Raw genomic sequence first — 28,000 nt, forward strand, 5'->3', positions numbered from 1 at the left:
TAAATAGGGTTTTGCTCGGTGTTTTGTTTCTGAGTTTAAACGTACCATTCATTAAAATTGGAAGAGAGCGCGCTGTGGCCGGCTGTGTGGTGGACTGCGGAGGAGGAGGGCGACAGGGAGCTGGTGGTCGGGTTGTCTGTGGAGGGAGACACGATGGTGGGCGGCGTGGAGGACTCGTAGCCGGAGCTGGCGGCGGGCGAAGGCTGCGAGCCCTGCGAGGAGGATTCGTGGACCTGCGGGAATAAAGTCGCGTTTTTACGGAGATACCGAGCGCGCGCGGCGGCCGCCCAGCAGGAGTGAAGGCCGCGGGCCGCCTCCCCACGCCGCGCTGAATCCCGTGCAGCTCGCGGGAGGCCTGGCGGGCGGGAGGGAGGCTTGCCCGCCTCCGCCCAGCGAAGGCAGCGCTCCAGAGAGGCACAGCGCCCCCGGGACTCACAAAAGAAAAATAGAACTGGGAAGAGAGAGGCTGGACTGGAGGCCAGAGCCCGCGATGGTCCCTCCCGCAGCCGCTGGACTTTGCTTGCTCAGAGTTAGGTAAGCAAACGCTCAGGCCTGCGCGCAAGAGCCCAACTCTTCTGCCGACGCCGGCGGCTCCAATGGCGGCAGCTTCGGCAGAGCCAGCCCGCCGGTACAGCCCTAGCTCCCTACCTGGGCCAAACTGCCGCGGCTTCTGCTCCAGTGCACACTGCTTTTTACTTTTCTCGTTCGGCGGTGAACTTAGAACGCCCTGGGGTGCCCCCACCCCCCCTTTCGAGCCCCTGCCCTCTCCGCCCGGCCCCACTCAGCAAAGTGGGACCGGTTCCTGTCTGCCTGCGCCCCCCGCTCCTCCCGCCGGCGACCCTGACTCGCCGCCCGACCCTGGCCGAAGAGCAGGGCAGGCCCCGGCTCGAAGGCGGGCAGCGAGAGCGCGGCGATTACCTTCATGTGTTTGCGCAGCGAGCTGGGGTGCGTGTAGGACTTGTCGCACATCTTGCAAAGATAGGGCTTGTCGCTCGTGTGCACGTGCATGTGCTTCTTGCGGTCGCTGCTATTGGCAAAGCGTCGGTCGCAGCCTTCGAACTCGCATTTGAAGGGCTTCTCCCCTGGTGCGAAAGGCAAGAAAGAAGTCTGATTAGAACAAATCCTGCAACTGTTTTTAAAAATATAAACCATGGAAGAAATAAAAACCAAAACAAAGCAGCCCAGTGTTAATTCTTTGCAAGTTCAAAAACCTGGGTCTTCAATAAAGTCTTATATCTTCAGCGGAATTATTGGTATCTGAACCATTTTAACTCCTAATCCAATCAGATCCGGATTTAATTTTTTAGTATTATTATAAGTAGTGGTAGTTTTTCTAGATCCCAGAGCAGCAGCAGGTCTGACTGCTGGTTTTTCTGCCTGAGGCTATACAGACGATTTCCGGCGGCTTCTACCTAGCTCTTGGTTTCTAATTTTCACATCGCGAGCTGCTTCTCCTGCTGTTTTGCTCTTCTCTCCACCCCCTACCCCCTCCCCGATGCTCCGCACCCCCCCGGTCGCCTCCTCCACCCCACCCCACCCCCTACACACACTCACATTTTATAAGGTAATCGGGGCCGAGAGCTCGGCGCCGCAAATTCTTCCCTCACTCCGGCATTAAACCCCAAGTTCCAAACGCGGTTCACAGAAATCACCCCGGCAAACCAGAATGGGAAAGCAGACAGGATTCCCGGCCTTGTTGGCGCTAGAGGCCTGGAATGGCCTGGGACTCAGACCACAGCCTTGAGCTCGCCGCGAACTTTTCTTTTAACTGTTCCCGACCGGTCTCTTTATTTTTAAAGGCCAATGCAGAATATTCGGTGTTTTGAAAACTACCTCATAGAATCTAATTGACAAAAAAAGACTTCGCCTTCGGCCGACTATCCCAACTCTTCAAGCCTACTCAAAATCAAGTCACTGCTAAAATTGGGCTCTTTATGCAGAAGTCTCCAAAAGCCTCCTCAGGCCCAACTTACTTGCTTTCAATCCTCCGCCCCCCCTTTCGGTTTTTGTTTCTTTCTCTGCGCCTTCGTCCTATCTCTTCCAATTTTCTCAGTTCCTTCCTTTGACAAAGTCCTCACTAAGGTGCGTGGAGAGAGATGTTGGCTGGAAGCAAACGTTTAGATTTGTCTGCAGCTGGAGCGGCTGGCGCCTCCGCCGCCGAGAGCCTGCCACCTCTCTCGGCTTCGCGCGCACCAAGGTCTCCGCAAAGCTGGGCTTGTCTCTCTGCTCTCCCAGGCTTTTTAGTCCTCATTTTAAAATCTATATTCCTAGATATATCTTGTCCGATCCTTTCTATACCTCTTCATAATTTCAAGCCTCAAACTGAAAACAACAACAACAGCAACAACAACAACAACAAAAAAAAACAGCACACACTTTTCACTGCCTGCCTACTGGAAAATGACGCCCAGACCCAATCGCGGCCGGGTTTGTGCGCCCCGGCCGCTGACTTTTGGATTTCGGGTCCCAGACCCGGGATGAGGGGTGAGGATTCAAGAACAGCGTTTTCGTACCTGTGTGCGTCCTTTTGTGGATCTTTAAGTTCTCAGAACGCGCGAAGACCTTGCCACAGCCAGGAAAGGGGCAGGGGAAGGGCTTCTCGCCCGTGTGCACGCGGATGTGGTTGACCAGTTTGTATTTGGCTTTGAAGGGCTTGCCCTCGCGCGGACACTCCTCCCAAAAGCAGATGTGGTTACTCTGCTCAGGTCCGCCGACGTGCTCCACGGTGACGTGCGTGACCAGCTCGTGCATGGTGCTGAAAGTTTTGTTGCACGACTTTTTCGGGTTGGCCAGCTGCTCTGGCTCGATCCACTTGCAGATGAGCTCCTGCTTGATGGGTTGGCGCATGTAACGGAAGAAGGCGCCGGCGCCGTGATGCGCGGCCATGTTCACGTTCATGGGCCCATAGCCGTGCAGCTGCGGTGCTGCATAATGCTCCGAACGCGGGCTGGTCACCTGGCCGTACTGCTCGGGCCGCGGGTACATGTCCCCGGAGAAGCCAAGCCTCATCTGCCCGTTGACCACGTTGGGCGACGCGTGGCCCGCCGCCTGCTCGTGAAGGCCAGGGAAGAGGAGGTGGCCCGCGGCGTCCGTGTGACCGTGTGGGCCCCCGAAGCCTCCAGCTGAAGCAGCGAACAGACTGTGCTGAGCGCTGGCTGCCGCTGCCGCGTCGCCAAAGCCCCGGTTGCGGAACAGAAAGTCCCGCGTGGAGTTGAAGGCTGCGCTCGAATAGGAGCCGACGTGGCCCGGGTGGTGGTGATGGCCCAGGGCCGCGGCAGCCGCGTAGCCGGGCGCTTGAGACGTGAAGGCCGTCTGGCCGGCGGAGGCCAGCTCGTGCGAGCTGGGGTTGAGCTTGAAGGCGCCCATGCCGTCGGCGAACGGGTTGATGCCCAGGCCCACGTCGCGCTCGGCCACGTCGCCCGCCGAGTGGTGGCGGGACGCGCCAAAGGTGGTCACGCCGATCGCGGGGTACTGGGGGCCGGCGTCCAGGAGCATCGTGGCTGCTCGGGGCGAGCCCCGGCCTCCCCCGCCCCCCCCACCCTCGCCCGCCGAGGAGGGAAAATCAGGAGGAGGAGGAGGAGGAGGAGGAGGAGGAGGAGGAGGAGGAACGGGAGGCGGAGGAAGAGGAAGAAGAAGAAGAGGAGGGAGGAGGAGTCGACCCACCTCGCGAAGTCCTAGCCCGCAGGCAGCGGCGCGACGCGCCGGGACGCCCGCCTGACCAAGCTCGGGGAAGCCGGACGGCTCCGGGCCGCAAGCAAGGCGGGCTCCGGCTCCCGCCAAACAGACCTTGCCGGCCCGGCTCGCACTTTCTCGCCGCTCAGTCTCTGCCGAGAGGACCTTGCGTCAAGGCTGCCCAGGGAAAGGCATGGAGCATCTCAGCCCCCCAAAAAAAACTTCCTCCCGGATTTGTAGCATAGAGGAATGTGAGCGCCGGAGCCGCGACTGCTCGCCCTTTCTCCGCCTCGCGCCGTATGCCCCTCCTTACTTCTCCACTAGCCCCTCGCCCTTTCTTTTCTCTCTCTCTCTCTCTCTCTCTCTCTCTCTCTCTCTCTCTCTCTCTCCTTTCTCTCAGGCTCGCCTTCTCGCTCCTTCACTCTCCTTTTTCCCCCTCTGCTTTTTGCGAAAAAAAAAGGGGGGGGGAGAAAAAAGAAAGAAAGAAAAAACCAAAGAAAAGGCGCAAATCATGCACAATATTGTCTTTTGCGGTTTATCTTCCTGGGGAGAAACTTTCACCTCCTCAGCCGGGCGGTGAGCGCGAGACTGATAGCAGCAATCATTCCTGCAGATAAATGAATTGAAAGGACGACACCGTCCCCCCCTTGATGAATGGGAGCAGGGGGAGGTGTCACGTGCTGCTGACGCGGGCGCCCATTGGTGTGCCCACACTCCCCCCTCCTGCAGCCGCCGCGCCAACGGAGGGCGCGCCGAGGCGCCGCGCGCCGTTCATTGGCCCGCCCGCCTCATCAATCCCAGGTATTGTAAAGCGCTTGACATCCCCTTTTGACAAACAGGGCTGCCAGGAGTAGCAACTTTTTTTTTTTTTTTAGCCAAATTTTTCCCTCTTCTCATGGAAGAATTGTTTTGCCACGATTCCTTTTCCTTCTCGCAGTGATATACATTCCTTCTCTCTTCTGATGCCTCTCTGTCTCCCATTCCCTCTCCCTCTTCCACTCCCTCTCACTCTTATTTCTATCTCTATCATCTCTCTCTCTCTTTTTCTCTATCTAGTCCTTCTTCAGACCTGCTCTTAGCTGAGCGATTAGCTACTCCGGGCGTCTCCGAGAGTAGGAGGTGGGGATGGGGCTGGTAAACACAGCTAAGGCACTTCCAGAATGTCCCGATTCAGCAACTTTCTTTTCTTTCTTCTCCCCTCTACCCCCACCCCTTCAAGGGCAGCAAAGGAGGCTTTTGTTATTTGCTCCTTTTGAAGTTTGCTTCCCTCTTGCCTCGTCCCCCTCCTGTTCATAATTTAAGATCTCGGTAGCACACGGGCACTCCACTATGAATTTACAAGAAATGTGATTTCTGAGGGTAATCGGCTGCCTCGATTTTCTCACTTTTATCAAATAAACCAGGCTTCCTGCGCTTCCCTCCCCCCACCCCAATAAGCACAGGTGGATGAGCTCTCTTAACTTTCCAGATTGTTAAGGTGACATATTTTTGTGTGTGGCAAATTGGAAACATTGTTGCCGAGTTGGGTTTTTTTTTTCCTTCTCCTGGGTTATTCTTCTTTTTTCTTCCTTTTCCTTAGTCTCCCTGGTTTGCCCCCGCTAACCCCCTCCTTCTGCACTCCTGTTCCCAACCGAGGCCCCTTTCATTCAGGTAAAACTGTAAATTTCCCAACGCGCCATTGTTCTTCAATACTGCCCAAAGCTCCCTAGAAATCCCCGAATACTTTTTTGGTATTTAAATCCCCGATAGATAGGACCAATGTAAATTTTGTGACATTCAAACCTTTTCTGGTTCACAAATCAGTCACCCTTGTCACAGTTATTGAAATTCCGCAACTCGCCACACCAGGACGGTGGAAAAAGCGGGCGCGGTCTTTGTTGCCGACCAGGCTTTTGATCGCCAGAGAAAATTTACTTACCTTCAGATGAGTGAGCAGAAAAAGAAATAACACTCCCTTTGATTTAGTTAGGAAAATGCAGACATTTGGATTCAGTGCAAACATACAACACTCGCTTGTTTTCGCGATGCGGCCCTCGATTAACCTGTCTTTGCCCAGCGCAAAGTCTATTCAACAACTGCGCGTAGTTGCTTTTTGTCCCGTCCACAAAGAGCCATTGACTATATATTAAAATGATTGTTGAAAGGTAGAGGAGTATGGCACTTAAAAGCAGGAAAAAAAAAATCCCTGTGACTCAATCAATTAAGGCGAGCAACATTTATGCATTTCAAAAAATGCACGCAGATGCGGGGGGTTGGGGGATGAAGGTTGCATTTCTGGAAGCTCTGTTTAAAACCCAACAGCCCCGGCCGGCCGGCCGAGGGTTTAGCTGTAGCGTCTGCATATTCATTAGGTCTAATTATTTTCTAGTAAGGAAAACACAAAAAGCCAAGAGTCGGAATCCTTCAATTTGCCCTTTGTTTCTAACTTCATTTGGCTTCTTTGCAGCTGAATCAGAGCCCTAAACTCTTCTCAGACAAAGAAACCTCAACTCATCCTTTCACTGGCGGCCCCGTTAGGAAACTCACCAGTGCCCCGGCGAGAGGAAAAAATGAAAATGAATATTTTTTTGCCCAGTCGCCCGCGCGGGCCGCACCGGTGGGAGGAAGGCAGGGTCAGCGGCAGCCTCTCCTCGCCTTTCTAATTTTCTGGTCTTTTCATCGACTAGATTGTCGCTTGGTGTTGGCAAGATGAGTTGCCCTTTCCCTGGGCTCTCCCGGCTCAAAACTCCGCTTGTGTATCTGGGATGGTTTCCCGGTGTCTGGAGGGACCTGGCCAGCATTTGCGCTTATTGTGCTGGGAAATAGAAATTTGAGAAAGGAAAAAAAAAAAAAATCATATGTTCTGTCCCCAGCAACAAGTCAGTATAGCAGCCCAGTATTCCCCACCAACTTTGAGTGGAACCAGGTTGGGGAATGGAGGGAAAAGGGCTATGGCTTGAGGGGTGGTTTTTCAAAAACAAAACAAAACAATTAGACAGTTTGTTCAAAAGATGTATCAGAACTACTCAAGGGGAAGTTGGATCTTGCCTTCATTTCAGTTGTAAAAACCTTATTTGCAAGGAGAAGTTTTCTCTAGAGGCTGTAATAGTGTTCTCACTAGGGAGAACAAATATTGAACCCACCTCGCCTGCCGTTCAAAAAAAAAAAAAAAAAAAAAACAAGGGAGGGGACCTGAGGGGGAATGGTAGCCGTTGGGAGGGGGAGAGGGAAAATAATTCTTCAAAAAAGAAAAGTCAGTCCTCTCTCTCCAGTCCGTGGAAAATCCAAGGGGGACGTTGACAAGAGGGTATTTTTAGGAAACGCTTCCAAATATACAGGGTAAGAGTGAATGTGAGGAAAAAAAAAAAAAGTTGTGGGTTGTAGAAGTTATCAAGTGGGATTTGCGGCGCTCTCTGCAGGAAACGCAAGCGGCTCCAGTTCAAAGCCACATGCACCAACGTGACATATAAGCCATTAAAATATCATCCTGACGGCTCATTTCTGCTTCATCATACATTCCCTAACTGCTTCCCGAAAGCTGGAAAAGGAGAAATGAAGGATGACCGCCTCGCTGGAACCACAAAAGAGAGGCTTGGAGGGGTTTGTGGTTCCCCCTCGGCCACCCCAAAGTGATGTGCAGAAATGAGGCGATCCCGGCAACAGGTGGAGCGGGGTAAGTGTGTGAGTCCAGGGGGCAGATAGACGGGACCTGTACAGCCAGCTGCCGGCTAGCAAGCGCCCTTCGCGGGGCCACTGGCACCCAAACCCCACTGGGGAAAGAGGCCCAGCTAGACTTTCTCCCCATCCCCTCCCTCATTAGCCCCCCAACCGTGGGCATAGGCCCCACCCCAATGACATTGAGGGGAGGAGGGGGCCCTTCCGCCAAGGGCAGCGCTGGGGATGAGTCCATCTTTTCTTCCCAGGGAGGGGGGGGGGGGGCAAGGAGGACGAATGGGGTTCCCACTGGCACCGGGACCAAGACCAGCTTCTTACCCACCCGCCTTTCCTCCCCTCCTTGTAAACTGCCTGGGTGCCCCACCATAGGCACAAGGAGGGGAGTCGTGGCGGAGAGCTTTCTTTTCACCAAGTGAGCGGGACCCTCTCCAGGAGGAGGACCCCCCCCCCCCACTCCAGGCAGCTTCTCGCCCGTCCCTGCGAGGATGGCAGGGAGGGACCCGGCTACCCCTTTCCAGGGTCAAAGGAGCTAAGTCAGCCTTGCTGGCAGCAAGATGATGGAACTTCTCCGCCCCAACCGGAGGGGAGATGCTGGCTGGGTCAGCCGCGGGGCCCGGATCCTCGCCCTCGCGTATCCTCGTCCTGCTTCAGGAAGTTGACCGCTGGGATCCGCTCTCTGCGCGTAGCGGGCCACGGGTTCGGGACTTGGCTTTCTTTCTCCCAGATTCGAACGAGGGCTACGACTAGTTCTCTGGGGAGCAGGCCGCAGCCGCCTAGAATTCTGATCAGTATCTTAGACATTTAGGGACACAGGAAATTTGGGGCAAGTAAGGCGGGAACTGAGTCGAGATGTGAAAGAAAGCTAGGACTGCCTCAAAGGCTAGACCGGAAAGTTTTGGGTTGATGAATGAGGTTGGCGGTCCATGGGGACAGCTGGAAGCCAGCGAGGTCTTAGGAATGGAGAAGGGGTATTGAAGGGCTGTACCTTGGCCGGCACTGTCTGCAGGAGGCTCCCTATGGATTCCAAGGCCATATTTCTACCCACTTTCGAACAGCATTGGCCTCAGAGCGACCCAAGGCGAGGCACCAACTTCCTTTCCTCTATCTAGCTGCCGGCAGGTGGGGGTCGGGGGTGTTCAAAGAGACAGTTAAATGTCCCGGCTTGTCCTGCTGGCAACCCACTAATGCATACTCTTCTTTGAGCCCACGGAGGTCACCCAGCCTTCAGCCCGCAGCCGGGAAACCCGGGACTCTTTCCTCAAGGGAGGAGAAAAAGGCGAGAAGGCTGTCACACAGTCCAGCCTTGTCTCTGTGCTAAAGGGCCTGATGGAGGGGAGTCGGGGAGATGTCGGTGCAGCTGGCAATAGCAGGCTGCGGGTAGAAGCCAGGAGCTTTTTTTGGTTTTGGCTTCAGAGCTCCCTGGCAGGCTGAAGGGCCCCTGTTCTGCACCGTCCCAGCTGAGCCGTGGCCGAGAGGCCGGCATGCCTTTGCCTGAGTGCCTGGGGGTTAATCAGTGCAGAGCAGCGTTCATGGCTCCCGGACTAAAATCTCTGGCTTGGAGAGCAGGCTGTAGGTGACCTCTGACCTTGGGCAGGCTTGAGCAGTCCAGGGCGACCCTACAACGTTCAGCCTCGGTGTTCCCCCAAAGAAAAACAGTGTCTTTTGCGTGTACCCACCGGCCCACCTGCTTGGCTCTCCCCCAAACCAATTAATTACGGCAGCTGGCTGGCACCCTTTCCTCTTCTCAAAGTGTGAGGAGGAAGGTAAGTTCTGATGTCTCCAGGTTGTGCTCCTGACTCCTGATTAAGTAGCCATGGGAGTGTGCGGAGACAAACCAGGAGCAGTAATTTGAGGAGAACTTAGCCAAGCATTTTCAGAGCTTTTATATCCCTGGCTTAGTGGGGAACTCATGTCTAGGGGCCCAGGGATTGTTCCCATATCCTTTCACCCCTCCTTCAGTGAGATAACTGGCTTGCTAAGTGGGACCAGAGTTTGAACCAAAGGAGGAGATATTTACCCTGGTTCTCTACACCAGCCTGGTGATGGAGCTGCTACAGAGCACATAAGCTCTCAGCTGCCAGGCTGCCAGCCCAAAGCCCAGCCTCTGCAGCATTTGTTTGCATGCCTGTGGGTTTGTAATGCACAAAAGACTGCCAGGATCTAGGGGTAGAAGCGACCCAGGCCTCTTAAGCAGGGAGGGACTTGGGCAGCATTGTGGGTGGATGGGGTCTCTAGGGAAACACACCCATTTTCCTCTGAAGCAAAAAGGTAAATTCTACTAATCCCAACCAACCAGAATGTTTCCAGTGCCAGATACCCTGCCATGAGGAAATTTAGAGCGAGGATGCCTCGCGTGCCAAACTTCCGTAGGAATGCAACGTTGGGCCCCCTGTTCTTTCCTGATTTGTGCAGGGAAGAGCTTATTACTTTTGGGGATAGAAGCCTTTTGTTTAGGAAAAAAATGAAAATAAATAAAACCCTCTGGGAAAAGGTGAGTCTACCCCCCCCCCCACACACACACACACATACCCCCCTCAGGCTTGGACCTAGAAAAGATAGAGGAAAGGGCAAAAACACACAAGCTAGTTCAAGCCCAGGTTGAGGGTTGAGGGAGAGAAAAAGAGATCTTTGAGCATAGAGAATTGGAAAGCCTTTGAGATAGCAGAGCCCCATTTGGATTTGGCCTGTGGTTCAACAAGTTAAACAATCGCTTGTTCTGTGGGCTGGAGTGTCAAGACAGGCAGACGTCCTCATTGACAGAGGGCGTGCTGTGTTTGTCCAGCCTGAGACCTTTTCAATGACTGTTTGTCTTTCTAGGCCAAATTGAGGGTTGGGGCTGGGTGGATCGTCTCTCTTTGGCTGTTCCACTGTCTTTAGTGTTGCCTGACAGATGCAAAGGTCCCCAGGATGGGTTTCAGACTTTAAGATGGCCAAAGGTTTGGTAGCATTATCCACAAAGTGAATTTGATAAGGGATGCAAGTATTGCGGGAGGGGGGAGGGGTTGCAGTTCTGACATTCTTAACTAAGAACTGGAGCCAACCAGGACCAGATGATAGAAATGATACTTTTTTTCCCCCCTATTGTGGTGAATTTTATACTAACTTTAAAAAATCAACCAATGAGGATTTCCAAATGGGTTTGAGGGTGGAAGCCATGTAAGGATAAGGGATCCCACACCACTATGGGCAAGATCTACAAATCCACAAAGAAATTTCTCTCTTCTCAATTTCAATATTTGTACCTCAATTTTTAACCTGTCAACCTCCCAGAGGACACCTAGCCCTCCTCATTACATTTTACTAAACTCAGTAAACTTAAAGAAAGAAATGGGAACTTCTCATACATTAAATTCAAATTCAAGAAGTTAGAGGTATTTGAACACTGGCTGGTGCTTAAATCCTATTTACAAGGGAAATCAACAAATGAGTTTCACAAAAAAATGTCTAGGAGGAAAATGATTTTTAATATTTTGTATCATGAAGGATATATTGTTTTGCAACGGTAGTTCCCAGCAGAGTGCTTTCTCTCACTTTAAAATTTGAAAATGGTTTAAGAAAGACTGAAAGACTCTTCAGACCACACTGTTTTTCACTCATATATTAAGGCCACACAATCTTGCCATACAAACATGTATGAAATTGTTTAACCAGTGACCATCTCTCTTCTTCTCAAACAGGCGCAAAGTCAGAAAATGAGATACAAGACTTCCCTGGTGATGAGGAAAAGATTACGGCTTTACCGAAACTCCCTAAAAGAGTCTAGTAAGTTAAAATCCTCTTTCGAATATTGGTTTGCTGAAGTTATTCTTTTATAGTAGGAAGTTTTGTTTGGCCTTCTGGTGATGTTGAGTTGTGAGCTTGGAGATATTTCTTGAGTTCCAATGAAACTGAGAACAACACCTTGGCGTTTGATGCATTTGCACACAAATCAGTGACACAACATCCCACCAGCAGCCAGCTAATCCCCCTCAATGCCTACTCATCTGGACATTCTAGAATTAATATTTGACGACTCTCTCATTGAAACAACCACCCCTGACCTTCTGCAGTTCCACTGTCACATTATTCTATGACATATTCATCTTGAATTCATTTCCAGACGATTTGATTGGAATGAGGTTTGACATGTATTGGCTTCCATGAAAGGAGCAGACTTTGATCTTGGTGATGGGGTTTACATGATATGCATCATCTTTACCAGGGACACCAGCCTTCTGCAATGTGGCGGCAACTACGTTCCCACAATGTGGTGTCTGAACAGGGAGTGACTGACAGCCACTCTGTCAGGAATACCTTCATTGTGAAGAATTTAATTTAATATTCCATTTAGAATAAGCATATGATTTAGGGTTGGGTGTTTTCCCTTCCAGGCGCTTCTAGTTTTCCTCATTTCAACTATACCACCAACTGATGATGCTTGCCTCCAAGGTATTCCCTTGGTGGAAGGAAAATCAACCTTCTTAACAAAAGTTAAATGGACAACTCAGGAAATGGCTCTCTTCTATTATTTTGGGATAATTCGATGGTAGAATTCTCAAGAGAGATGTGCTTATTATGTAAATTCACTTGTTTTAATCCCTCAGTGCTGTTCTGGAAGGTCTTTGACCATGTTTCTTAATCTTTTGTCAAAAGATGTTTAGCAGAACCCTTGCTTGGAAATTAAATTTTATCCAAGTATATTTTCTTTCATACTCAGTTCCATTAATGATGATTAAAGCCCAAACTTCCATAGCAGAGGAGGGAAATCTCTTCCTTTATCTCCAAAATCCTAGATCTCATCTCCTTTGTACAATTTGGGCTGGGACATACAGTGGGCTCCTGGGGCTTAAGTTATTATTTTTTTTCATAAGACTAGAGACAACCTCTCACTGCAGGAATCTAAAGTCTGTCTGTGAATAGCCTATAAAGAGATATGTTTCTTGTTTGGGGTGGTAACCTGGCTAGAAACAGGGAAGAAAGGATTGAACAAGTGACTGCAGATCTAGATGCAAATATTCAGACAAGAAGGCTTGTTCTCGTCTAGGTTCTGTGTGGTGGCCCTCAGCTCCTGAGACCCTGCTCTGGGCATAACCTGCAACAGATAATCATCAGTTAGCATTGCTTAAAAGATCAAAGTGGAAAAATAGCCTAGCTATTGATCTGAAACCTCCCCCATTTCTTTCTTTTCCAAAGGAGAGAGGTCAGACATTCCCCTATTTGAACCAGTGATGTGAGGAGCTCTGGCAGATGGCAGGGCCACCAAATGTCATATTTCTATACAGCAGGGCTAAAAAATCACTTTAGTGTATGTTGTTGTTTTGGCCAGGCTGAGGTGAACAAAGGTTCTTAGGGCAGGATTCTGGGCACTGGATGGATGTTTGGCATCTGGTGGTGGAGCTTGCTCCACACAGGCCCCTACAAAAGCCTCCAGTGCTTCTTTGAATTCTGCTGAAGATCTCTGGGCTGCAGAATGTGGTGGTTTTTCTCCTGCAAATCAAGTAGGAAAGTGAACTCAACAGGGCTGTAACTCCCAGCATGGTTAGAAATAGAATGCTCCAGCCAAGCATTTGGTATTGGGAGTCAGTGTGGTGAGATAACTTTCTGAAAGAAAAATTGTGAGCACCACTGAGGAACACCACTCCTCAGCCTGCCCTGTCAAGTCAATGAAGTCAGGACTCTTTGATACTTGGCACTGGAAGACTCAAAGAAACCACCCCGAAAACTAAAATATACCTCCCTGCCATCGGCGTTCCACCTGTCATCTGTGGTTACCTGGATACTGCTTTGGGTCTTATTTCGGAGATATGCCTTAAAGACCCTCGTGTAATCACCTAGAGTTCCCTGTCTATATTAGTGGCTAAATGGATTTTTTTCCCCTCCCTGTCTCTGTCCCTGGGAAAATGTCCCTCTAGGAGAATTCCTTGTCCCATTTCTGTGTTTAGCCAACATGTGAACCATGTGGCTCTAACGAACTTGCAAGGATCAGACAGCCTTACTGACCTGCAGGTCAAGTAATCCCTGGCTACTCAAGAAGCATCTACCCAGGATGGGTCCATATGTTTTCAGTACTTCAAGAGAATGCTGCATCTGGGAAGGAGCTCCATGGGGCCAGGTTACTATCGGTGAATTTGGCTGAATCAGACATATCTGCCCTTTCGCTGTTGGCACAAAAAAGCCACGCACATGTTCAAAGTTTTTCAAGGGTAAAGTTAGTAAGGGTATATAGTGTACTAACAGTCTACAAGTATAAAACCTCTGCTTCTTATCCCTAGAGTCTACAGAATCAGGGCTTGGAACTTAGGGGGTCCACAAACTTGAAAGGGAAAAATTGCATCTTTATTTTCACCACTTTCTAATGGAAAGTTACGTGTTTTTTCTACTATATGTGTTAACAAAAACAAGACTATTAGAGTCCACTGGCTTCACAAAGCTTCCAAAAGGGTCCATAGATTAAAACAATTTTAATACCCCTGTTCTCTGCTGTTATTCAAAGCTTTTGATGTAGGTGACGTCACAGTTATATATTGAGGGATCCATTTTTGTGCAAATCAGAGATTTAATGGGAGCAAAAGTGGATGATGATTTGACAAACATCCTGAACAGTAGGTTGTAGATCATGTAGGTTCAGGTGGAAAAGAAGATATTTTTATTGCTGGACCACTGCAGAAGTATCCCTGCACTTAGGCCTGAAAGCTACAGGAGGAGTTGACTAAGCTCTATCAGAGTTGGTTAGGAGAAACAGCTAGGCAAGGGGTCCCAGGGAGGAACACATTCATTTTGGGTTTGGGTTTTTTTGTGTGTGTGTGGGGGGGGCTTTTTGTTTGTTTGTTTGTTTGTTTGTCTTTAGAAGCCCTTCATGGGTTTGGCCCACACTTGCCTAGACAACTGCGCATTCAACAGACACCTGAGCAGTGAGGAGCCTTGAAACCACTAAGACTAGACCTGGCCATCACAAGGGGGAAGGGAAAACAAGAGTGAGAGGAGAGGAGGCTTCTGTGGCAGAAGGAGAGTATGGGAGGAGGTGAAAGCCAGGAAGGAGACAAATCCTCAAAGTCTAGTCTCAACACTATGTACACATCCTTGGTTTCCAGAGCAGAAGGGATTCAACTGTCAAAAGCTCTCCTTCAACCTTTCTTTTCCTTTTCCTTTTCCTTTTCCTTTTCCTTTTCCTTTCCCTTTCCTTTCCTTTCCTTTCCTTTCCCTCTCTTCTCTTTTCTCTCTCCTCTTCTTTTTTTCTTTTCCTTTCTTTCTTTTCTTTTCTTTCTTTCTTTCTGTCTGTCTTTCTTTTTCTTTTCTTTTCTTTTCTTTTCTTTTCTTTTCTTTTCTTTTCTTTTCTTTTCTTTTCTTTTCTTTTCTTTTCTTTTCTTTTTAATGCTAACGCAGCATCTATTGGTCGCATTGCTTAAGCTCTTCCGGCCGGCCAGAGGAGCAAAAGACCTGGACTTGTCAAAGCCGAGGGAAATTGTGTAAGTTAATCCCTCGCTAAAATGCGGCCCGAGCGGGGAACAATGTATTAAATGAAGAACGTCTCAAAGAATCTGCCAACCATTATAAGTAAGTTAATTATTTTTTAAAAAATTTTAAAAGAAACCCTTTTTACTGACCAGGAAATGTATAAGAATAGTTCTCCGTGCTGGGGGTGGGTGGGGCAGTTCAATCAACTCCAAGTCAGAGTTCCTTGCAATCTGTCCAAACTTCTCACCTCGGCTAGGGATATGGGACCTTTTACTCAATCCTTACAACTTCTCTTAAAAATCTAAGCTTTCCTCTGCTTTTGGAGGCCCTTTCTATGGCCGCTAGGGAGGCCCAAGTACCTAAGTTGGCATTTTTGGCTTCAGAGAGCAGGGCAGGCGTTAGGGCGAGCAGCCCTTTAAATCGCCAAGCTGTGCAGCCAGCCCTAGCCGGTCGGCGGCGCAGACAAAGGACACTCCCCCCTGTTCAGGCGGTACTAGGCTAGGCCGAAACTGAAAGGTTTATTTCCGCCCGCCGACTCCCACCCCAAGACGGTAGAGCCTCAGCCTGGGAGGGCGTCCGGCGAAAGGAGGCCGTGGGCCCGCAGTCCCTTTCACAGCCTGGGCTGGGAAACTTGGTGTCCACTCTTCTCAGAGCCCTAAGGGCTAGCGAGCATAGACGCAGAGACTCCGGCCACTGGCAACAAGTGGAGGGAGCTGAAAGTGGAAGTGATCGCGGTCCCGTTTCCCAGAGGCTCTGTTTGGCGTCAGGGTACAGAGCTCAAGACTGCAAATTGACACGGGGAGACCCGGGGATGAGGACCTGTTTCTCCTTGCAGCGTGCCCCTCGCCTCTGTTTCTTTGGCCAGCCGGCCCGCGGGGCGAAGGGGTTTGTGGCGGAGAGGATTCTTAGCCCCTCTCGGGAGAGTGGCGTGGGTTCGAGGCCAGTCTCTCCCAGGTCATTCTGGGTCTGGTCAGGGCCGGACTCTTGGGTTTAGGGGTCTCCGAGCGCCACTTGAAAGGAGAGGCTGGCAAGGCTAGGTGGGAAGGATAGAGTGGGGAGAAGGGAAAGTGTCGGGGAGTCCAAGGAAATGAGAGAAAGAGACATGAGGGACACGAGAAATTTCGGCAAAAGCGAGAAAAAATAATAATAAAGCTCAAGGGCTGCTAGCCTGAGAGTTTCTTCCGCTCCCGGACGCGTAGTCCCTGGGTACAGCAGCCCCCTCCCCCCCTCCCCCCCGCCTCTGGCTCCGGGGACAAACCCACCAAGCAGGCCGCCATCCCCTCGCGCCCGGTGCTGCCCCGTCCGCAGGGCTGGACTGCCCGTCTAATAACCCGAGTATTTTACGTAAGGCGCAACACCCCCTCCCCAAAGTCGTGGTGAAAGAAGGCATAACCCAACCCCTCTCACTTCCTGGAGCAGTGAGGCAGAGCAGATCTACTCAGCTTTCCAGAGAGGAGGGGGAGGGGGCTCAAGAGGAGAGAAAAGAATCCGTGCCCGGGTCAGAGCGCATGAGCAGTAGAAGCAAGATATGTTGGGGGTAGGGTGGGGTGGGGTGGAGAGGCGCTGGAGCAGGAGAGAGAGAGAGAGAGAGAGAGAGAGAGAGAGAGAGAGAGAGAGAGAGTGTGTGTGTGTGTGTGTGTGTATCTGCGTGTGGCGGGACCTGTCATTGCTGACGTCGGGCCCGGCTGCGGGCCAATAGGCGACCTAGGCGATTGTTCCTCTCCGCGGGCCCCGGCCATGGCCCCGAATCTCTATTCACTTCCTCACGCTCCCCGCTGCTACCTCTGTAGTGTACGGGATTTCAAGTAGGCATTAAAGACTGAGGGAGGGGGGAACACACCCCGAAACTTGAGGGGGGAAAAAAAACTTTGCATAAGTTTTTTGTGGTTGTTCTTTGCTCTCCCTGCTGTCAGGTGACTGGCCTGAGCGACCTGACCTAGGGAGCTCTGGGGAGCCCCGGCCAGGATCCAGCAGGCCACCCTCTTTCAGCAGAGCTGGGCACTGAAATTAAAAAAATGGCTGGGGCGCTTCCGCACCACCACCACCTAAAACATCACCGCTTCCCTCACTGCCATTTCCCCGCAGGGCTCCGAGACCCCTGAGTGCTCCAGGGGATTGGCTGCCAGAGCGCTCTGGGGGCGCAGGTCGGGCCCCTCTGGAGCACAGCCCGGGGTCCCCGAGCAACCCACAGACTCAGCACTGCGCACCCCACTGCCCTTTCCACCTGCCCTGCAGTCTCTCTCCCTCTCCCGCTCATGGAGCGGCAGGGGGCTCTACCGAACTGCTGCCCAGCCGGTCCGCAGTAGAGGTGCTTGGCCTCTTGCTGTCCATTCCGTTCGCTGCTGCCTCTGTCTGGCTCGCGGTCCCGGCGCTGACGGCAGAGGCCGTGGTGTGGCTGGGCTGGGCCTGCCCCCCGGGGCCCGGTGGAATGCTCGGCCCACGCCGCCCGTTCTCACGCGCGCTATTTGTCTCCACAACAGGTAGCAGCTCCGGACACCATGGCCCCCAGCTTGCTGCCGCCTCCAGCCCCTCGGTGTTCCCGGGCCTTCAAGAGCAGCCACCGCAGGCCTCCCCCAGCGGCACTTTGAACGGACTCCTGCGTCTGGGGCTCCCTGGAGACATGTACGCGCGGCCCGAACCCTTTACGCCGGGACCGGTGGCCCGCAGCGACGCCCTGGCAGCTGCCGCGGCCCTGCACGGCTACGGGGGCATGAACCTGACCGTGAACCTCACGGCGCCCCACGGTCCCGGTGCCTTCTTCCGCTACATGCGCCAGCCGATCAAACAGGAGCTCATCTGCAAGTGGCTGGCAGCCGATAGCCCCGCGCCCCCGCGCCTCTGCTCCAAAACTTTCAGCACCATGCACGAGCTGGTCACGCACGTCACCGTGGAACACGTCGGCGGCCCGGAGCAGGCCAACCACATCTGCTTCTGGGAGGAGTGTCCGCGCCAGGGCAAGCCCTTTAAAGCCAAATACAAACTTGTAAATCACATCCGCGTGCACACGGGCGAGAAGCCCTTCCCCTGTCCTTTCCCGGGGTGTGGGAAGGTGTTTGCTAGATCAGAAAATCTCAAAATACACAAAAGAACTCACACAGGTCAGTATTCGGCACTGTCTGTCTCGTGCGGACCCTCTGGGGGAGCAGGCGGCCTCTTCTGGGCCCTCGGGGCTGGATTTCCTCAAGTTCCATCTGGGTGGAGGGAGGCTATCTTGGTATTTCCATGACCCAAGTCCATAAAATACTAATTATGCCCTTCTATTAGAATCACAGAAGTTTCCTGAGCCTGTGTGTGGAGGAAAGCAAGTGATTTCTGCTCTGTGAGAGGGGGCGAGTGTGAACATACTTGGGTCTCTGTGTGTGCAAATGTGTGTTCGCTGATCGAGCTTGATTTACAGGTTTTAAAACAGCACTATTCCCCAAAGTCATAAGACAAAGTACCAATTTCATTTTCTTGGTCCTTTTGGAATCCTGAGGCAAGTGCTCTTCCCCTGGTGGACTTGACAACCTGACTACCACCTGAACTGAGGGATCATCGGGCCCTTGGTGTCTTCTTGAGGATTTGGGGGTCTCATGGGCTGACTTTGCCCAGGTTTTGGACCCTTGGTGACCTGACACTTGGGATGTCTGACAAACTCCTTTGCTTTAGCAGAGACCAAGGAGACTCATCTGCCTTATATGTCGTTTACTGAGCTGTTAAGTGAAATGGGGACATGTGTCAACCACATCTGTTAGTTCTAGTTAACAGAAAGAACAGGAGCCTGCTGAAGAGCATGCAAAGTTGAACTCCTCTGGCCAGAAGCATCTCTAATTAATGCAATTGCAAGGAGAAAGTTTTCACACTTCCCAGAACAGCCTGTGAAGTTACATTAATTAGTTTAGCAGCCGATGTTTGTATTCTCTCTAGCTAGGGTTTTCTCACCCAAACACCCTAGAAGTTTAAGAAGGCAACATCTCCTCTCCTCTATTTTGGGGGCCGGAGAAGGGGACTGGTGGGGAGAGGAGAAGATAAAATAAGTTCCAGCTTGGTGCCCCCTGCTTCTCTTACTCTCTTGGGGCTCTACCTTACTCACCTCTCTTCTTGGTGGCAATATCAGCAAGGATTGAAGTCAAAGGACTCCCCCAGGCTGATACTGCTGGGGAAAGAAACTTGCAAAGCCTGATTTCTCCCCCAAGCCCTGCAATCTTGGGGAAGGTCCTTGGCCAGGACGCTGGCACAGGTGGAGTCCAGACCAAAGTCCACTCTTAGTTTCCTTTATTTCCATAGTATATCTAGAAATGTACAATTTCCCCCCCACTGTTTCCAGTATCTTTCCCACCCCCTCCGCAAGCAGTTGTTCCCCTTTAGCGCTCTCCGAGTTTCATCCCAGAGGAGGGGAGGAGAAGTGAGGCCCCATCACCTCCCACAGGCCCGCTGACTCCAGGAGTTGATGGCCCGTACTGCGAAGGTAGACGCGCAGTCCTGAGCCAGAGAAGGAACTCATTTTTAATGACGGGTTTTTTTGTTTTTTTTAACAAACAAACTTTTACTGCTCTTTGCCGGCCTACTGTTTGAAGTCCATGAAGCAGAAAATGGTTAAATTCTTAGTGCAATCGACCTACAGCAGAGAAGCAAGTTCAGTGCGCCCGGGCTGGCTCAGGTTTGCGTCCATTCAGGACAGAATTGTAAGTGCGTCCTTTCCACTGGCAGTCCTGACTCATTATCTCTGGAGTTGAAAGAAAGAAAGAAAGAAAGAAAGAAAGAAAGAAAGAAAGAAAGAAAGAAAGAAAGAAAGAAAGGAAGGAAGGAAGGAAGGAAGGAAGGAAGGAAGGAAGGAAGGAAGGAAGGAAGGAAGGAAGGAAGGAAGGAAGGAAGGAAGAGAGAGAGAAAAAAAAAACCTACTGAGATTCTCCTGCTCCAGCGTTTCTCTCAAACTCCCCCCCCCCCAAGTAATGAAAAGACAGAGAGAGGGGGGGAAAAAAAACAACAAAATGTTTCTCAAATGGCAATAGACCTCACTACAAATTATTCATGAAGACAGTTCTCGATTCAACAGGAAAATAATTGCCTTTTCAAATATTAATGGCGTTTCATTTCCTCGAGTCGCGGAAGCGGCGAACAGGAGCTGATTTCTCAGGAGTTGAGATTCTCCCGGATCTGAAGCCCGGGCCCGGCTTGGGAGGCAGCTGCCCCAAGCCCCATGCCGAAAGGTTTCACTTTGTGGCGGTCACAGCAATCCCGGAACAATGGTGCCGCCGCGAGGGAGATGCGGGGCAGCCGCCGAGCTCCGGCCCGAACCGGCCGCCTGTCCCCCAACCCCCCCTTCTCGGGACCCCTCAGCTGGGGGCTCGCCCCACCTTCCCCGCCAGTCGTTAGAGAGAGACAGGGCGGGGGGGTCCCAGGTAGAGAAGTGACCGCGCCGCTACAGAGATGCTCGGTAACCTGGTCCAGCCACAAGTGCGAGAAAATGGCGCTAGCCGAACTGCCCCGCGGCTTCCGAACTTTGTCCTGCGGGCCTGGCGCAGGGCCGCGGAGGAGGCCGCTCCCGGGTGCTGAGCCTCTGGGAGGAGACTCCGGCCCCTCTTGACTTAAGCCCCAGGCCCCGGCCGCTCCGGACCGGCTGCAGGGTCCTGGCCCTACCCTGCCTCTGCACATCCACCCACCCACCCAGGGCGCAGCGCCCGGACACTGTGGGAAGGGAGGGGGCGGGAAGCAGTGTATGGGGGTGGGGGTGGGGGCGCAGTGTTAAGCGTGAAGTCCAGGGGGCCTCCTGCAGCTGGGGAGAGGCCGGGAGGGCGCGAGTGGGCGCGGCCTCACCTGGCATCCCTGGGGCCTCAGAACTTCCAGACTGCTCGAAGTGCCATGCTTTTTCCCCTCTGCTCCTCGTCTGGGATGAAATCATTGTTTCTGTTTTACGTGAATGTCCAACGAGGTGCTGGCAAGATGGGATAAGTGTGCAGGGGAATATTGGGGAAGGGGGGCGGTCAACCTCAAATTCTATTCCTCCTCTGTGTTCTCAGCAAATCTTGTTTTCTTTTGCAGGCCCTGAATTGCATGGTTCTTGTAAGTAATCTTAGAAAGAAAAGAAGGAAGGGAGGAAGAAAAGTTTTAGTTTTGCAGATGCCAACAGGGATCAGAGAGGAGAAAACAAGGGGCAAATAGGGACACTGATGTATTCTGCATCTTTCTCGTTTTTGTTTTTGTTTTTGTTTTAATAAAATGGTACCAGTGTGCCGAGAAATGGCAGATGCCAGCACCGCCCAGTGTTCCACTGTATTAGCAGTACTCCTGCAGGGTCAGAACGCAACGACCCGGCCCTGCCAGAACCCTGGGCTCACTATCCGCAGCCGCACGGAGGCAAGGGTTGTGCGCAAACCTCTGACTCCGCCTGAGCTTCAGCCCGGCTCAGGAATAGGGGCTTTGTGTGTTCAAACCTGCCCCAAAGCACCCAGCCTTCCTGGAAGCGGCGGAGAAGCGACCACAAAGGCAACAGTCCTCCAGCCATGCATCTCTTTCTTAGCCAGACGCTTGGTAGCCTTTCTCTCAACCCTGGGCGCCCGGTGGCATCCATTGTTTAAAGCGCCTAGACACTTCCTCTCCACCTTGCCACAGCATCTGCAGCTCCAGCAGGAACCTGGGCTTCCGGGTTCTTGGGGTCCTTTCCACCCCCACATTCCAGCGAATCCAGCCGCCAGTGAGCTCCAGGATTGGGGCTCTGTCTTCGGCGAATATTTCCACCCTAACGCGCGCTCGCGCCTTCCCGCGGCTCTATAGGGCATCGCACCACGAATCCGAACCCCTCGCGGGTCTACCCCGGCTGCCCGCTTGTCCTGGCCTGGTCTGATCTCAGCAGCTGCGCTCATCCCGAAGCCGCCGAGCTCGAGGGTGCGATTACGCGAGAGGCCCCGGATCCCGCCTGGCGCGGGCAAACCCTGCAGCGCCCGCCTCTCAGCTCAGGCCTGCAAGGCCCGAGAGCCGGGCGTGGGTGGTCTGGGGAGGCTTTTCGACCTCTCAAGTCAGTTCGGACTGGGAGAGCAGGCTGCCAGCGGCAGCGTCTCCGGGAGGCTGCTGCAGCAGCGTAATAAAATATTATTGCCGGCGCGCGTATCTGGAGGGATCCCGGACGGTTTAGGCAAGATTTGAAGAATGCTGCTAAATGTTTGCCCTCAGGGGGTAGAAGGGAAGGGGGAGGGGGCTCCATTTCCCGTAAAAATCGCGTCTGAAGTGAATCGTTGCTCAGAATACCTTTTCCTGCAGCACGAATCCACATTATGCACATATAGTGTGCAACGGCTGCGCATCTTTAAATTATTCCATCACTTTGGCGTTTGCACAAAATCTACTCTAGTAAATAATTTGGGCCATGGTAGGGTGCGTGCGAGGTTGACTACTGTGTGTGGGGGTGGTGCGAGGAATACAGACGTTTGGCTAGAACAGCAATTTTAAAGCAAACGGACGCTAGCTCCTCGGTCAACTCTATTCTCGGGCAAAGATACTTCTGGTTCCGAGTGGAGAAAATTTGGAGGAAAACAACCAGAGTGGATCAGGATGGAAACTCGACAAAGATGGAGTCTTCATCGCTCCTCCTCCGTACCCTCCCCCGCCCCCCGCTCCGGCCCGGGCGGGAGAGGGGGAGGGGTGACGGCGTGCTGGAGGAAGCTCGGAGCGCGCTCTGAGCGGGCGAAGGGGGTGCTAGTCCTGAAAGGCCAAAAGGAAAGAAGGTTTATGAAAATCTTCTGTGGGTCTTTTTGTAAAAATGACAGAGAAATTGAGAAGGGTGGTGAGGCCAAACTGGGGCCACGACCCACGCGCACTAATGTCTCTGCGTTGCCTCCACCAGGGGAGAAGCCCTTCAGGTGCGAGTTCGAGGGCTGCGAGCGGCGCTTCGCCAACAGCAGCGACCGCAAGAAGCACTCGCACGTGCACACGAGCGACAAGCCATACACGTGCAAAGTGCGCGGCTGCGACAAGTGCTACACGCACCCCAGTTCTCTGCGTAAGCACATGAAGGTGCATGGGCGCTCGCCGCCGCCGCCTAGCTCTGGCTACGACTCAGCCACGCCGTCTGCCCTGCTGTCGCCCTCATCGGACTTCGGCCGCGACCCGCCGGTGGCCTCCTCGGCGGCGGTGGCGGCGCGTGGCGCCGACCTGAGTGAATGGTACGTGTGTCAGGGCGCGGGCCCCTCCGCAACCGCCCCCGCCGCACCCCCAAAGCCCCGGCCACCACCTGGTCCCGCCGCTGCCGCCACCGCCTCCGGTTTTAGCGCTGCTGCTCTGGTTGCCGCTTCCGGTACACTGACTGCTTGTCTAGGCGGGGTTACTGAGTCTTGAAGAGAGGGTGAGGAAGGAAGAAAGGATGGAAGGGAAGGAGGGAGAGAGGGAGGAAGGTAACCGCTAAAAGTTGTTAGAGCTCATTGAATATGCTAATATAATATCCATTATTTTAAAATATAAATATGGTTCCCATATTTATTCCGCAATCACACCCAGCACCCTGCACCCACCCCCATCGACGCCTTCACGACTGAGTAGCGTGACACCAGTGTTTGGGTGGAGAAAGTACAGAAAGAGACGAAAGAAAAAAAAAATACACATTAGGAGAGTTTATGTGCGAACTTGGCAGCTGCAGGCGGTGAAATTAAGACCACAAAGTCCTCTCGTGGTTCACAGAATGTGAAATGTTTTCCTCGAGGCCTGGGCGGCTGGGACTGCCACCGGGACTCCCTTCCCAGCTTCCATTGGGAGTCTCCTCGAAAGTTCCAATCGCAGAAGGTGGCAGAGGGAATCCCTGAGCCATTATCTTGCCTATTTCCTTCTACTTCTGCCTCCCTACATTCTCTCCTCCTTCAGCTAACCTCTCAAACAAAAATGCACAAGTCCCAGGCCCCAAAATTTCCAACTACTTATACAAAGGGTTAAAAGGGAGAGAAGTTTAAGCACCTACCCCTGTGGATCACATGCCATTCTCCCAAGAGCTGGCCCAAGCACCCAGAAATATCGGCTCCCTATACTTATACCTCTGGGATAAGGTGTGAGTCCTAACAACCGAAAACGCAGACAAAGGAGTGCTAGAGGGGCTTTAAGATTCAATGCTCTGAAGCCTCCTGGGAACAATCACCCTCTCCCCAGCCCCCCTACCCTTGTAGAAGAGCTGCCTTTGAAATCTTGTGGGTGCTTGGCATTGGGGGTGCAGAGTGGGCCAATGACGTCACCAAGCCAAGGCCTCCACAGTGAAGGGATCTGGCCTAGGGAACAGTGCCTGGATGAATCTCATCAATTCTGGGATAATCTTTGTAAAAAATCATACAATTGTTCGTCTTATTTTTTAAAAGGTGTGTGCGGGGGAGGACAAGAGAGATTAACTTCAACAATAAATGTTTTAAAGGCAAATACCCAATGGGTCTAGATCGAATGAGTATTCGATATTCTGCGGACCAAGTCCCCAGATAAAGAACCAGATGTTGGGAGCAGAGGAGAGGAAAGTCTGCAATTGTTGCCAAGGAGGGGAGGAATCAAGGCCTGTTGCCCAGCCTCCCACCCTCTGCAGGGAGGATGGGGCTGCCCCCAAATCCTTGCTAACATGAGGGAGGGGGTTAGAAAGAAAAAAGAAGGGTGAAAAAGCTTTGGTAGACCTATCCCAATCCCCTAAGAATTGGAAGATGGGCACTCTGTTAGTCCCACCTAGGGGGAGCCCGCTAGACTGCCCAACAAGTCCTGGCCCTGCTACTCTGCTGGGTTTTCTTCTACAGCCTCCCCTTCAGACACTATTAGACAATTCTCACTCCTGCCCTGCAGCCCCACACTTTCATCAGATAAACAATGTCCTAACTGGAATGGGAGTGTTTTCAGTACCTCTCAAAAAAAAAAACAAAAAACCAGAATCTTCCAAACACACACTTAGTGAATCCATTCTTGTGGAAGTGGCCCGCAATCCCCTCCCCCCACTCCTCTCACCCGTACAATGGAGTCCAGAGGCCGCCTGGCCAAGGGCCGGCGGCCTGCAGCAAACGACTCGTTCCCATCGGGGAAACACCCGCCCCACCGCCAAGGTGGAGAGGGCATCTGCGGAACTTGCTTCTTCTGACGTTTAAAAATTCTTCCCTCTACAAATCGGACTCATTCCTTTCTCTTCTGTTTCTAGGCCCCTGTTTGCCTTCCACTCCCATCCAAAATAGTGAAATAAAATAAAAATGCTTGGTCGGCCCCTAATAGCCTTTAATTTTTCATTTGCTTGTTACAGATGTCCACCGCGTTGCTCGCAAGGTAATCTCGCCCAACGCAGCTGAGCGCCCGCATCTAGCGCCTGCGACATCAAAGGGTCCGCGCACAAAGCAATGTTTCTTCGCCACGGTGCATCTTCATGGTAAGTTAGGATTTCTATGGCAATGGGCAAGTTGCACTGAAATCCTGAAAGGCCGAGCCTGGAGCCCGTCCAGGCTTTTCATTAAGGACATAATATTTACGTCTAACAGGCCTTTTTTCTTGTGTATACAAGTATATATTTTTGTTTGACGCGGACTAAATCATTTTCATTTAATTTCCGGTAAACAAAACCCACGCGAATGGGCACTTGTTCCCGATCATAATAAAAATGGATAATAATGTGAGGGAAGAAAAGGGCCGCTTGAATCGCCGCTCAGCCCCCTTTGTTTCTGCTTTCTGCGGTGATCAGAGGGCGCATTTGGGTTTGATGGCGAGTTTCTAAAGGCGAGGAAATGGTTTGTAAGAGGGGAAAGAAAAGGAGAAAGGTCTAATCAAGCTCGGGTTGTTCAAAGAGTCGGGTTTTGGGGTTGAAAGTGTGAGTTTGACGGTGCATCAGCATGCCGCGTTAGGCTCGCCATGGAAATGCGCGCGGGGAGCGGCCGCTTCAAAGGCGGCACACTTCACTGCAGACACTCTATTAAGATACATTTGCGCTGACCTTTGCTTTCACGCCATTTAATACTGTCACTACGTTCTCCAGTATATACTTCCTCTTTGGAACCAGCGTCGCCCGCGTTTAGGGGTTCACCCTACACTCCTGTGGGGAGGGGGCGTTTTGATGCCAGGGACGCATTCAGGAAAGGAGGAGCCGGACTCCGTGCACCTTGACTGCGCCCCCAAAGAAGCTCCAGGGTCAAGAGTAAATAACTTTAGGGCAACCTCAGAAGCTTAACAAATGAGCATCCCCAGCTCGATTTTGTGCAAAATGCCTCTCTGCCACTTGAGCAGGGTAGAGGCCTGAATTTGAAAGGGACTTGTGGAGGGGACACACTGGATGAATCTAAGGAGTTCAAACTGTGCCTTTGGGACATTACCACTCTGGTCCCCAGATCAACCCATTCTGCCCCCTCTATCCCAGAGGTCTCTTGCAGGCCCCCATATTGTTTCTCCCTAGTGTGGGGCATAGGATACCCATCAGGCCTAGGCTGGCCCTGGGCATGAACTCAAGAGCCCAAGGCCAAGGGGATAGGGAAGATGGCAGGAAAGTTAGAAGTCCATGTTCCCTTAATTGTCTTGTTGTTTATTTTATCCAAGTACCCCAGTGAATAGGGGAAAAATAAACACGGTGAAAAAAAAAATCAAACAGTAGAGTCTTCTTTAGTGCCAGTCCTTGTGGTTGAATAAAAAGGATGGTCCGCTTTCTATTGAGCTGAGAAATCTTTGAAGTGGGAGTTATTATCTGAGACATTCCTGCTTGTCGTCCTAACAACGCTGATGAAACGTAAAAGGTTCTTTGTCAGCGATTTGTTCTCCTCTCTGTCAAACTCCCTCTGCCCCGTTAGTTTCAAACCGTTTCTAAAGAGATAAAATCAAACTTCTTAAAAAAAAAATACATGCACAGTACACTAACTGATAACTTTAGGACTCAGTCCTGCTAAGGAAAAAACAAAAGCAACACAGAGACATCAGGCCCAAGGTCTGTGGAGGCGCACAGATGTTGAGGGGCCTTTTGCACAGGCCCTGGGGCATGGGGGAAAGAATGCAGAGGAGGTGTAGGCAGAGGGTACATACCCCAAGCACAAACTGTGTGTCCGCTTCTCTCTGCACTGGCCTGCACTCATCAGTCCCAGTCAGGTCACTTGGATGAACCTCCTTTGGGGACCCCTCAAACTCCCAATATTCTTGCCAAGGATGCTTGGAACCTTTGACTGCAGCCAAGCAATTGTTAATATTTTCTGCTCCTTCAAAGACAATCTCTTCTAAAAATAGACCCATTGTGTGTTTCTTCCCACTAGCAGCAATCAGCAAGCCCTTTTTGCCATTAATAGAAAGTAGAGTGGCTTGAAGGAGAGACATTTTTATCATTTCCTGTTTTCTTCAGAGTCTTGGCAATTGGAGTTCAGAAAGTTCAGTTTACAAGATAGTGTCCCCAAAGTGCATGCAAATACCCTCCTCCCATCCACATATGCAGTTCTTCATTTAATATTGTGCCCAGGAAAGAAAATTTCACCCTGTCCAGCTTTCCCCAAACCTCCCGATGTGGTTTTAAAGGTGGTTTACATACATAAGGATGTACTGGCCTCCCTACTCTGTGTGTGCTGAATAAATGATTTGTAAAGAAGTTTCCCCAAGCTGTAACCCATGCTGTTATTATAGTTGCTGCAAAATGTTGTCTCTTATATTGATTTTTATTTGTTTACTGGAAGTCCCCATATGTTTGTTTATATCACTAATTTATGGGAAATGTAATGATTGCAATGAATGTGAATTATACAGACAGGCAAATGTTTTGTAATCATAAATTCACACACACACGCACACACACACACACACACACACACACACACACACACACACACACACAAGAAGCCTGACTGAAACCTTATACTATTTGGTACATCTCTACCCACACTGTTTGTGATTTATCATCTCTCCCCCTTAGATCCTTAAATTATGAACTAACCTGAAAGAAAAATAAAAGTTGTTATGTATTTGATTGAAAGTGATTGTTGAATGAAAAAACATAGTCGAAAGCTGTGGCTTCATCTTGCTGTAAATATGTAAAAATGGATTAAAATCTGTGATTCTCTTTCCCTCCGAAGAGCGTTGTGTACATGGAGCTCCATTTTGCTACTTTCTTTGGTAATAAATGTTGTGACGTTTCCCTTCCTCTTTTGAATTCGAGTGTCCTGTTATTACTTCATCATCCAGGGAAAGAATTGGGGCCCTCCTGAAGCCTCCAGTCCTTTTCCCTGCCTCTCCCTCAGGGCTTTACAGAAACACCTCGGAAGCCTAGTGGTTCAGGACAGCAAAACGGAGGGCCCCACCAAAGCGGCCT

The 28,000-nt window shown here is 51.5% G+C and overlaps 2 protein-coding genes across 8 annotated transcripts; one reads left to right on the top strand and one right to left on the bottom strand.

Moving 5' to 3' along the window:
* Nucleotides 1-26: 26 nt before the first annotated feature.
* Nucleotides 27-3,520, bottom strand: ZIC1 (Zic family member 1). Its single transcript, XM_003992031.5, has 3 exons — nt 2,514-3,520; nt 919-1,082; nt 27-233 (listed from the first exon to the last, which is right to left on the bottom strand). The coding sequence occupies exons 1-3, from the start codon at nt 3,493-3,495 to the stop codon at nt 36-38; spliced, it is 1,344 nt and encodes a 447-aa protein (XP_003992080.2). The 5' UTR covers nt 3,496-3,520; the 3' UTR covers nt 27-35.
* Nucleotides 232-27,841, top strand: ZIC4 (Zic family member 4). 7 transcript variants are annotated; one of them, XM_019810594.3, is made up of 6 exons: nt 232-534; nt 7,071-7,324; nt 11,004-11,088; nt 17,241-17,858; nt 22,580-22,898; nt 24,980-27,841. In XM_019810594.3, coding segments are annotated over exons 3-6 (1,008 nt in total). In that variant the 5' UTR covers nt 232-534; nt 7,071-7,324; nt 11,004-11,018; the 3' UTR covers nt 24,981-27,841. The 7 variants fall into 7 exon arrangements, with proteins under 7 accessions (XP_019666153.2, XP_019666156.2, XP_019666152.2 ...); XM_019810593.3 differs by lacking the exon at nt 232-534 and adding an exon at nt 3,597-4,473; XM_019810597.3 differs by lacking the exon at nt 7,071-7,324.
* Nucleotides 27,842-28,000: the final 159 nt, after the last annotated feature.

This window comes from Felis catus, chromosome C2, assembly GCF_018350175.1.
Source record: "Felis catus isolate Fca126 chromosome C2, F.catus_Fca126_mat1.0, whole genome shotgun sequence".
NCBI lineage: Eukaryota > Metazoa > Chordata > Mammalia > Carnivora > Felidae > Felis > Felis catus.

Coding starts and splice junctions, on each gene's coding strand:
- ZIC1 (XM_003992031.5), bottom strand. CDS start 3,495: ATGCTCCTGGACGCCGGCCCCCAGTACCCCGCGATCGGCGTGACCACC. Junction 1,083..2,513: donor CCACAAAAGGACGCACACAG/GTACGAAAACGC, acceptor CTTTCGCACCAG/GGGAGAAGCCCTTCAAATGC. Junction 234..918: donor CGCTGCGCAAACACATGAAG/GTAATCGCCGCG, acceptor TTATTCCCGCAG/GTCCACGAATCCTCCTCGCA.
- ZIC4 (XM_019810591.3), top strand. CDS start 9,650: ATGAGGAAATTTAGAGCGAGGATGCCTCGCGTGCCAAACTTCCGTAGG. Junction 9,818..11,003: donor ATAAAACCCTCTGGGAAAAG/GTGAGTCTACCC, acceptor CTTCTCAAACAG/GCGCAAAGTCAGAAAATGAG. Junction 17,859..22,579: donor ACACAAAAGAACTCACACAG/GTCAGTATTCGG, acceptor TGCCTCCACCAG/GGGAGAAGCCCTTCAGGTGC.